Source organism: Podarcis pityusensis (genome assembly GCF_964106645.2).
Source record: "Podarcis pityusensis genome assembly, chromosome: 6".
NCBI classification, from domain to species: domain Eukaryota; kingdom Metazoa; phylum Chordata; class Lepidosauria; order Squamata; family Lacertidae; genus Podarcis; species Podarcis pityusensis.
The window spans coordinates 27,879,070-27,890,929 of NC_138030.1; the positions used below are offsets into that span (position 1 = coordinate 27,879,070).

Genomic DNA, 11,860 nt, shown 5'->3' on the forward strand with positions numbered 1-11,860 from the left:
TGTTGCCTGTATAGGATATTCTGGCTTTTTAATGTTTGGTGTTTTGTTGTATTTTTATATATGCTATAAGCCACCCAGAGTGGCTGGGGAAACCCAGCCAGATGTGTGGGATATGATAATGATGATGATGTTTCCAACAAATGAATAAAAACCTCTTTCTAGATCTGTGTAGATTCCCCTCCCTTTTTCCATGGATTCGTAGAATTAGGAAGGGAACAGAGGTAATCTCATCTGGCTACTTTCCAAACCACAATACACTGCAGGGTATTATGCAGAATATGCCAATGAATCCAAAATGGAACAACATGGAAAGATGCATAAATAAAAATGGCATCATGTCACTATTTCATCCGCATTACATTAGATGAAGACCATCCAAAATAATGTCACTTCTAAGCAGAGATTTTCAAGGCTCATTTAACAAACTCAAAAGGCTTCCAACATACATCAGACCCAAAATTAGGCTAGCCTCCTGCTTTACAGGAGGACAGGCCTCTATTTGAAGGACTAACAGAGGACAGTCTTCTAGTTGAAAGAGTTTCCTATTTGGGAGGCTTCCAGGCCAGTTTAAATAGAGCAGCTGAGGTCTTTGGAAGCTGCTCACCAGTAGCTGCACCTGAAAAGCAGACTGAATACATATCGATCTGACCACTTGACACAGGGCAATTTATTGTGGGCTCAGCGCTGCTCATTCACGCAAGCTTTTTGCAGCATTGACATGGTGCTGCAAAGGTAATGGGAAGGTAATGAATTAGCAGCAGCAACAACAACAACGGCATACTATTTCCCCACCCCGTTCAATACATGTTTACTATTTCCAAGTTTGCTTGTTTTTTAAAAACAAAAACTTACCATTTTCTGAAGAAATGGTAGCTCTGATTTAAATGAGAAAATTATATGGAACAGCAACCAGTTCTGCAAGTTTGCAACAAAAGCCATCTTTGCACAGCCCTGATTGGCTAGAACCAGTGATAGCACAATGCCACCACTCCTCCCCATACAAGCTGTGCTAAAAAAAAAACTTGAAGTATGCAGGAGGGAAAAGACAAGTGAGTGAACCAGTATTCTAACTGCTGATTAGTTGCTTTCCAAATACAGTGGAACCTTGGGTTATGTACCATCCTCCTTACAAATGCTTCGGGTAACAAGCTCTGCTAACCCAGAAGTAGATGCCCCTAGTTGCGAACTTTGCCCTGGGATGCGAGCAGAAGTCGCACAGCGGTGGCGCAGCAGCAGCAGCACGCCCCATTAGCAAAAGCATGCTTCATGTTAAGAATGGTTTCGGCTTAAGAACAGACCTCCGGAACAAATTAAGTTCGTAAGTGGTGGTATCACTGTACAAGAGGAAATTGAACTGAATCTTGCAGAGAAACATGCATAGTGACACTTGTTTTTGGTACATCTGTATGCATCTAATTCACTATCTCGACCACTGCAAACCAAGTTTAAGGAACGTTTAAGGCGATAGTTGCAGGATCCATTTCTGTTGCTTGTCAGATCACTGGAAATCTATGATTTTGGAATTATTATTATTATTATTATTATTATTTTACTAATATACATATTGAGAAAGAATGACACCTAAGTCAATAACCAGCACAAACCAATGCCACTTCAAAACTTACAGAATCCAGGTAGCTCAGATAACAAGATATTGCTTTTGCCCAGTGTGTTTACAACTTAGCTGGAACAAAGCTGCTTTTCCTGAAGCTATCCCTTTCAGGGCTGACTATTCAAGTGCTGCTGAAAATCAGAGACTGGACTGGGAACCTGTGGCCCTCCTTGACCATTGGACATGCTGGCTGGGGCTAATAGGAGTTGAGCCCAACAACATCTGGGTGACCACAGGTTCTCCATCCCTGCCGTAAATGAACTCTGTGCATCTTTTCATTGAGGCAATGCTTTTAAAATGATTGTGCAAACAATATTTATTCTTTTTGTAGCATTCTATTTAACCAAGGGAAATTCATCATTAATGAGTACATTCAGAATGGTGTATGTTATCAAGATAGCCTCATACAACAAATACTGCAGTTCTTTTAAAGCAGCCAAATAGGAAAAGAAGTCATAACAGAGGACTATACAGAGTGAGAGCCTTTGTAAACATCCACCAAGCCTTGTGAATGCCGGATGAAAGGTCTATCAACAAAACAGTTGTTCTATCTATCACCTAATCATCTCCTTAATATTACATCACTGTCACGTATTACAACTTCCCATCTTTTCAACATCAACATGTTGTTTTTTTTGTAACAGGAACCATGTAAAACAGATAAGCTGCCCCCAATCCACTTTAATAAATACTTCAACATATGATCAGGGTAATTGAAACCTTATTCTTCTATACTGCTGAACACAAGTGGCACATTGCTTGCAAAACCTTCCAAGTTGGTAGTCTGGTAACTTTGCTTTATCAAGAAGTGCCAGCTTCCCATTCTTTCAGTGCCTAATTAAATATGACCATGTTAATTTTCAATAGTGATTCTGAGTACAAAACCATAAAGATAGTTGTTTTGATTTAATTAACCCAGAATAAAGGATGTTATCTTAAGTCTGTGCCAGCAGTGCTCCATATTTAAAAGTACAGTGTTCCTGGTTTTTGTAGAATGCGCACATTTAGAGTTTGAGTGAATTTTATATGTTGCATGCTGAAATACCATAACCATATTTGTGATAATACAACAAGCAATAACTGCACCCAAGGGCCATTTTTGGTAATTGTGTTGTTGTTTTCCTTGGACTTGGATCTACAAAGGGCCATTTTCCAAGTTTGTACAGAGAAGAAATATTCTGCTCTGTAAATTTCTGTGTTCTGTTGGGTTTTTCCACCCCTTTTCCTCTGCTTATTTATGTAAACAGGAACCTGGTTAGAACAATGTTTGAGAGAGCAGCATGCTTCTGCACTCTGCATTATAATTCATGCCCATAAATCCATGCTGCATTTATTCTATGAAATCCAGGAGGTTACAGTCCAACGCATCCAAGCAAACATCTGGCGCTTCAAGAGAAGTGCTCATTTCTAAAAGATAACAGGACCAGCTCCATCATTAGGAAGAGTGAGGTGGCCACTTCAGGCAGCAGATTCTGTGGGACAGGGGGTGACAGTGACACGTTGGAGGCAGAGATATGTAGGCTGTGTGATCCATCCTACACTTCTTAAACGAGCCAATGTCCAATTGTCAATTCCATACATGGAAATAAAGGGGCCATCTTGTCCTTTACCTCAGGCAGCAAAATATCTCTGGCCAGCCCTGCCCACAAAGGAGCTTGAAGTGGAATACGATAAGGACTGCACATACCAACACAACAGCCACCCTAAACAAAATGGCAGACACCAACTGTGCTATCGGTTGCTCTCTGGGCGGAACATCTTCTTGAGGACTGCCACACAGGCAGGGGCAGAGCTGTGCTCCTCCTGTGAGCAGGCGGCATCCTGAGAGGTCGATATCAGCACCGGCTTGTTGAACAGCTCCCGAACCCCCTGACGGAACTTGGGATCCCAAACACTGTAGATGGCCACGTTCCAACAGCTGTTGGAAGTGAGGATCCAGAAGGCGTAAAAGGAGAACTTGCACCACTGGTATCCCACTACTGACCCCACAACAAATACCGCAATGGGGAGGAAGGAAACGGAGAAAGCAAAAGTCAGAATGCCAATGGTCTTGGCCGCGGTAATGTCTGAGAAGGAGACCTGGTTGCTACCGCCCTGTGCCTCTTCTCCCAGTTGCTTCCGTTTCTTGCAGTATTGGTGGACGGCTGCAAAGGTGACGGCATTGATCGCAAAGGTCCCGCTCAAAACTGAGAAGTCAAAGACCGGGTACAGTAGCATGATATTCCAATGGGATTCGGGCGGCTTGTCTGTTGGAAAGGCATAGTTGCACATCTTGCTGCAGGCATTGTACTGGAAGGTGATATCAGGGCTGGAGAGCAAGGGCACCACTGCCAAGCAGCAGCTCATGACCCAAGAGGCCACAATGAGCCAAATAGTTCTGCGCTTGGTGATCACTGCTTTCCTGTGCAGAGGTTTCAGCACAGCTACACTCCTCTCGACCGAGAGCAGAAAGATGGTGCTGATCGAGACAAAGGTGCAGCCTGCAAAGATGGGCCCAGTGATGAAGCAGGCAGGCTTCTCATATTTATCCATCTCTGGTTCCATCCCCCAGGTCAACCTATTCACCTCCCTGTAAACGGAGTAAGGCACAACGATGAGCCCCACCGCCAAGTCAGCTAGGGCCAAGGAGGCCTTCAGGTAGCCTTGGGAGGTTCTGAATTGCCTGACACGGAAGAAAACCAGGAGGCTCACCAGATTGCCGAGGCTGATGACCACCACCAGGAGGACCATGAGGAACAGCTTGAAGACGTCCCCAGCAGAGGCCTGGCTCCAGTCTGTGCAATTGGGGCTCCTGCCACTGCTGTTTCCCAACATTGACCAGGTTGTATTTCCTTCCTAAGACAAGCAGGGAGCTACAAAAGTTACAGGCTAAGGTTTCTTCACCTCTGAAATTCCATGGGAGGTGCTTCACAGGGTGCTTTCTCCATACTGAATTTCCAGAAGTGGAGTTTGCAAGAAATAGCAGCAAAAACAATTTGAGTGGAAGTCCGGGTCAAACTGCAGCCTATTCACAAATGTAGAATCGACTGCTGTGCCCACAAAGATGTGAAGTGCAGATCAACACAGGAACAAGCTTGAAGTGCCAATCAGGCTCCCACACAATCTACTGTAATGAGTTCCTTCTCTCCCTCCCCCCCCCCTCTCTCTCACACACACAGGAGTCTAACTATAGTAGTGCATAGTTCACACAAGCAAAGGATTATTCAAAGATCATCTGCAAATACTGTGATCTTGCATCACTTTGTTCAAAACACACGCATTGATACTGCAATGTCGCACAAACCCTCAGATTTTTGCAGAAGCATCTCTCAGGCACACCTTGCGCGCGCGCGCACACACACAAATATAATAACAGACCCGTCACCTCTTATATGAGAGCCCTTGAAGTATTCAAGTGGTATTTGCCCTGGGATAATACTATGAGAGGTAGGTTGCAGATATCCGACAGACTATCGCTTGCTTCTCCCTCTCTTGAAGAGGAGAACTTTCCGTGCCTAGATCTACGAGAGTTACAGCAGCCTCCAGCGTAGTAAAAGCAAGAAAAGGGCAAGTCTTAACATTCCGCCATAGATTCACATGCTGGCAATTTCTCGCATCGGTGAGAAGTCTTTACGCGGATAATCTGCACAGTCTCCTCCTCAAAACAAAGCAAAAGAACAAAGCAATCCTCGGGCCCTTTCCTGGAGTTGCCATTCAGATGCGCTCCGAAGTGGCTCCGTTCTTCTGGAAGGAACGTGCGCTCGAAAAAACCAGCACAAACTGGGAGACCCATCAGCCTGTAAGGCTCCCTGTTCGCCCTCTCAAGCTTTGCGGCGCTGCGCGCAGCTCCGGACTGTTTTCATCCTCCACCTCTCCCCGCATCGCTAGCCCGGCGGCCGCCTCAAAGTTCAACGCACCCTTGGCGAGAATCCCTGCGCCAACTCCGCTGCGGTCCCGTCCTGCGGCAAAGAAGCGGCGCTCCGAGGGTTGCTCTTGAGACCGGCGACACCCTTCCCGCGACAAATAGCCTCTCTTCTGCAACCCGAAAATGTGGTTACCCGAAAATCCATGCAACAGGTTCCTGGAGTTTCCAAAAAGAGGATGCTGCTGGAAACATTCGCCACGCGCCTCCAGATTGAATATGTCCAGCCCTCTCTGCTCTCCAGTCCTTCGGCTGCTCAACCAAAACTAACCCAGTTTCCAGGTCTTCTTGCGTAGCTTCTTTTGGCGACGCCTCCCGCCTCCGGGGACTGGGTTACGGACGGCTCTTGCCCCATCGGGCGCTCCCTGCTTTTCTCACCTAAGAGAGCAAAAGGCGAGGGGGACTGCAGACTGGAGACGCGCGAAACAATACTGCCGAGATTCTGGGCGAGATTATTTGCAGTGCTGGGGGCGTTGCTTAGATTTCCCCCGCACTCGCCGGCTCCAGTTTGGGCAGAGGGGGGTGTGCGAGGGGAATGGGTGTTGCTCCACACATCAGGGTCAGATTCTTCTGGGAGCGCGTGCGTGCGTGCGTGTGCTCCTAAGGGCGTGCTCCACATTGGCTGGCGGAACGCAATGTTGCCACAGGGGCGTTATGGAGGGTTGTCGCTCTCATCCTAGATCGATCACCTGTTTCCCATTATTATTATTATTATTATTATTATTATTATTATTATTATTATTATATTTCCCCATAACAATTCGTTGGACAAAAGAAATCTCTCGAAGACCAGTCGAATGGGCGTTTTCCCTGCACCGCTTTTTAATACCGGACCAGTTCCATACATTCGCGAAATTTATTGCTAATGCTAAACCCCTTTTGTCATAAACATTGCTACGTCTCTCCCTTCCTTCCCAAATTGCCCTTCAGAGAGAACTTAAGAGACGTTTCTCCATACACAGTGGTCACGTGGGGGGGGCGGAATAGAGGGGCAGAATCCTAGAATCCTAGAATCGGAAGAGACCCCAAGGGTCATCTACTCCAACCCCCTGCGATGCAGGAATCTCAGCTGAAACATCCATGGCAGATGGGCCAAGGTGCACATGTGAGTGCCTGTTTGTCCCATCCTCAGATTTCTAAGGAAAATTGATGATGTGGTGGCACCCCTGTGTCCAGCCTTCTCTTGGGTGGAGTCCTTTCTTTGAAGGGGTGTCCTGCATGTGTTGTCTTGGTCTGTTCTCATGTAGAAATTCACTGCAAGGTGAGTTGGTGGTTAACGGATTTTATCTCCAATGTGGCCTGGGTGCCTGCATTGAGTAGAATCCAACCTCTCCTGCCAGGCCACATCTTTAAGCAAAGGATCATAACTCAGTGGTAGAGCAGCTGCTTGACATACAGAAGGTCCCAGGTTGAATTGCCAGCATCTCCTGGTAGGAATGAGAGAACCCTCTGCCTGAAACACTGGGGAGCTGCTGGATAATCACAGCAGGTAATCCTGAGCTAGTGAGCCAGTGTAAGTCAGTTTCCAGTGTTCTCATAGTCAGCTCTCCAGGAGCCAGCCTCCTGAGTCATAGCTGCTTCTCTCAAAGGAGCCACATGCCAGATATTTAGCTAATAACACATACATTACATCCCCCCATCTACCAGTAAAACATGAAATGAAAATATCCCTAGATGTTTACAGCAAGGAAGCAGATACAGGGCTAAATCATTGCTTTCTACTGTGCAACACAGTCCTCCCATCCTTTGGGTTTGAATTTCCTTCCATACATTGAAGAAGTGTTGCTTTCACTTGCTGGTGCTTCTGGTCTACAAGCACGTTTTTACCTCTGACATGAAAAGTGGAGGTGTTTTGGGTGGGTGGGTGGCAAGAGCGATGGGTGGGAGGGGTATATTTAACTTTTCCCCCAGTTGCTAGTTTTGCTCCTATTGAGGTAGCAAGAAAACTGCTTGCGTATTTGCAATTTGCAAAGTTAGGCAGGGTCTGGTATGGTGTCAAATAGTTTAAACAAGCCAGAAATTCCCAGAATGATAACAGACACTTCATATTAAAACTAAAAGTTCTCACTGTTTTTCACATTTCTCAACCAACAGAAGCTGTTTCAGTAAAAGATTAGTCCTTGTCCTCATTATGTCTCTCAAAGAAGTCTATTCATCTCCTGATGGTTAAAATGTGTTAATGATCTGCAGATCCTTCACAAATCCTTCTCTTATAATATTGGCCATCCAGAGGTAAATAATCTCTCACAGTAAAAGGTAAGTTGCTCACTTTAGATTTCCAACAGAACTTGGTTAAGTGATCATCTATCAAGTGTTTGTGAGTCCTCTCCAAATCCTTCAGAAACAGGAAGTGCAAGCCATCCATTTGGACAGAGAACAGCATGAACTTCAGAGTAACTGACAAGCATGAAATAATAATGTCACAGTACTTGGCATCATTTCATCCTGCCTAATTTTTTCACTCTATCCTTGGGGGCACCCTAAGGATGAAAAAGCCTGAGAAGATTTGTCCACTCTGCATTCCCAGCACTGTTATCAACCCTCACTGGAGCCTGAGAGAAGTGTAGTTGGTCTTGAATCAGGGATCTAGCTGTCTGGCTTTGGCCGGACATCCTATTCACTGTGCCTTTATGATGGCTTTTGCTCATGCTGCAGCTGTACATGACCCAGTTTTCCATACTGTTAGCAAAAGTGTTAGGGCAGTCACATTCTTTCATTTCCAATCAGTGCAAATCCTGCTTAAGTCCTATAATTATTTATGCCTCAAATGTTCTGGTTTGTTTTTGGTTTTTTTAAAAAAAATAATATTTATTGATTTTCCAACCATTTAAACACAATAAAACAGAAAGACAAAAAAGGAAAAGGAAAAGCAAAAGCAAAAAAAAAGGAAAGGAAAGAACATAAGATTAACAAAACAAGACACAAACCATTTAAAACACAAAACAATTTCGATATCTTAACTTTCATTCCCTTATTTCCACGACCTCCTCACACCTCCCTTTTTGTATTCCACTTCTATTAATTGTTTCAGCAATTCCTTTCCATCTTCCTCTGTTTTCTATCCTATAATTATCTTAACATATTCTAATCTTATATTTCCCTTTAATACTCTATTAATCTATTTATACTTAATTCCTTATAACATTTCTGGTTTGTTAGAAATGTTCTGGTTTGTTTTTGGACCAGTTTCATTGCACTGTAGCCTCTCTAGATAGCAGTATTGTGATAGCAATGGAGAAGCACTGGACACCAGACTAAAGCAGAATAAATCCTCCACTACTATTATTGTGGGAAGGCCATGTTGCAGAGTACACTCACAATAAAATAGCAACCTGTGGGGGGGCACAGGGGTGCAAATAGGCATAGCTGGTGGGAAGAGCCACTGTTGAAGGGGCAAAGTGTGAAAGCTTCCCTTCCCATGCCATGGTTTTGGGGGACCCTATACCAGCCATTTTAAAAACTAATTGCTATGTGAGTGACATGTCATGTCCAATTTGACCCTTAGACTGTCCTTTGCCTTTATGTAACCATGGCTTCCCACTTCCACAATACCATACAAACTGAGAAAAAGTCACCTGAAGGACAAGAATTCCACTCCTGTTTTACTGGAAGTCAAATATATGGGCTGTTTACATGGGCATGCCTTAAAATAGTTCAGCAGCTGTTTTGAAAGATGTACAGACATAATTTTGGATGGTGGTTTCTCCTGGTAACGGACCATTATCAAGGCTGGTATATATATAAAAAATAAATTCTCCCAAGATTGTTGATCCAGCCCTGCCAGACCTAAAGTAACATCGGAATCTTTAAATCCTAGAGCAGCCATGATGGAATGAAATGGATATAGTAGTGAAGGGCATGGGGGGAGGAAAATCCAACCTCCGAGAAAACAAGGAAAGCGCTTGTGAGTCAAAAGCGACTCCTTTGAGGTACTTCTTGGGAGGTGGAAATGCTAATCTCCGGGCACAGCTCCTTATGTCACAAAGGCTGCTAGTCCTACTCAGAGTAGACCCAAGGAAATTAATGAATATGACTAACCTGGGTCCATTAATTTCAATGGTTATATAATCTGAGCAAAATGTAGCTGGTTACAACCCCTAGGCCTATTTCTGATCAACATAAGATGTAAATGTCCAGACATCCAAGTACTTCTTATATATCTTTCCTGTTGTTTTGCTTTCTCCACCTTCCTTCCTCTTCTTAAAAAAAAATATATCTGACAAATGAAGGCAAATAAAGATTTTGGATTGTTCTTCCACCTGCTGTCATGTGTTGCTTTATAATGATGTTTTCAGCCTTACTTAGGTTTCAAAATCTCTCACACAAAGTTGTTGTTGTTTAGTCATTTAGTCGTGTCCGACTCTTCGTGACCCCATGGACCAGAGCACGCCAGGCACTCACACAAAGACTATTCAAATAATTCTAGCTATGTTCTCCTTTAGTTCTATATTTGAAACAGGAAATGTTTGGCTATTGTTTTTGAAACAAGTGTGTGCCCAGGAAAGCTTCTGTACAAGACATCCAATAGGTGGAATGGGTAGACTAGAAAAGGAAAGTTCGTCTGGCTACCTTTGTTGTTGTTGTTTAGTCATTTAGTCGTTTCCAACTCTTCGTGACCCCATGGACCAGAGCACGCCAAGCACTCCTGTCTTCCACTGCCTCCCGCAGTTTGGTCAGACTCATGTTTGTAGCTTCGAGAACACTGTCCAACCATCTCATCCTCTGTCGTCCCCTTCTCCTTGTGCCCTCCATCTTTCCCAACATCAGGGTCTTTTCCAGGGAGTCTTCTCTTCTCATGAGGTGGCCAAAGTATTGGAGACATAAATTGGCTACCTAGACATAAATTAATGGTTAGACATGTCCTTGCCATGACCCCAATGGAAAAATATCAGCCAGTGGGCATGGGATAGCTTCCCAGAATTCAGTGTGTTTTGAGAAAAAAGGGAATGAAGGGAAATCTTAATGTAAATTATCCTGAAAGGTATCCTGCATTAGGAAAGAAGCTGGTTAGCACAGAAGTTAGTACAGGATTATACTTTCAGCAGTCCTGCATTAAACCTTCTTCCTAAACATACATTCTAATGAAAGTGAGATTTAGTCAGTAGTCAAAGGGCTCATATCCATAGTACTTTTTAAAAGTGCCTAGTTTATTATTACAATTACCTTCCTCTGCTTATTTCAAACACGGTGGCTTTTAACTGTGGGAGCTAAGCACCAGCTTGCACAACCTGCTGTTCAAACCCACACCCACCCACTCACACTCCAGAGTCCTAATGAATCCAAATACACAGCCACCAAAAAAAAGCTTTTAATGGTGTTTGATGTTTTAAGGAGAAACGGATAGCACTGCAGCACAAATGGGAGGAAGAAAAGATTGGAAGACATGTGGAATGGAAAACCACACCTACAACGCTGAGGACTTCTCCCAGAATTCATGCCATGCTGTTGGAAATACAGTACAGTGGTACCTCAGGTTACAAACTTAATTCATTCTGGAGGTCTGTTCTTAACCCAAAACCGTTCTTAACCTGAGGTGCGCTTTCGCTAATGGGGCCTCCCACTGCCGCCAGCGCACAATTTCCATTCTTCTCATCCTGGAGCAAAGTTCTCAACCCGAGGTACTACTTCCAGGTTAGCGGAGTTTGTAACCTGAAGTGTTTGTAACCCAAAGCATTTGTAACCCAGGGTACCACTGTGTCTGAAATCCAACAAAATGGTGCAATGGAGAGACCTGGTGGGGTTTTGTTCCAAAGAATCATAGCCTTTCCAGGATTAATGAAGCATTACCACATGCCCTAAGATGCCCTAAATTATTACACAGAATTTATATGCTATAAGAGATGCACATGATATGGATAGCTTAGGGAATTTTCAGAAGGCGGTGGTTTGTCCTGGATCTTCAGCAAGTAAACTGAGGAAAAAAGCTCAACAAGTTAGGGGTCTCCCAGCCAAAAAACAAAAAAGATCAACAACTTTTTTGAACTTCGGCAACCCTAAGATAGATGGGTCTTTTGTTATTAACTGAAACAAGGGCTGCTCTGTAGATGGTTCTATCTTGCATTTATACCTTGTTCTGGAAATTTGATTTAAAGAAAGCATATGCACCTGTCCATAATTAAATAATTAATGGTGCAATCCTATACTGAAGATCCATCAGCTGAGGGCCTATAGAAATCAGTGGAATGTCAACTGTGCCCCCCACCATGACAGAGAAAGTGGCCGAACACCTCAGATTTGCTGACAAACCCATTCTGCTTCTGAAGATACACTGATGGATCTAGCAATTATTTTTCACCCATTTGTTTTCCCTCTCCAGGCCAAGTACACCTTGATTACAGTAGCTTAGC

The 11,860-nt window shown here is 44.0% G+C and overlaps 1 protein-coding gene across 1 annotated transcript; it reads right to left on the bottom strand.

Annotated features, from left to right (window-relative positions):
* Positions 1-1,567: 1,567 nt before the first annotated feature.
* Positions 1,568-6,149, bottom strand: LOC308478997 (trace amine-associated receptor 9-like). The gene has a single exon (XM_081009288.1). The coding sequence runs from the start codon at positions 4,424-4,426 to the stop codon at positions 3,344-3,346; it is 1,083 nt and encodes a 360-aa protein (XP_080865414.1). The 5' UTR covers positions 4,427-6,149; the 3' UTR covers positions 1,568-3,343.
* Between the last annotated feature and the right edge of the window lie 5,711 nt (positions 6,150-11,860).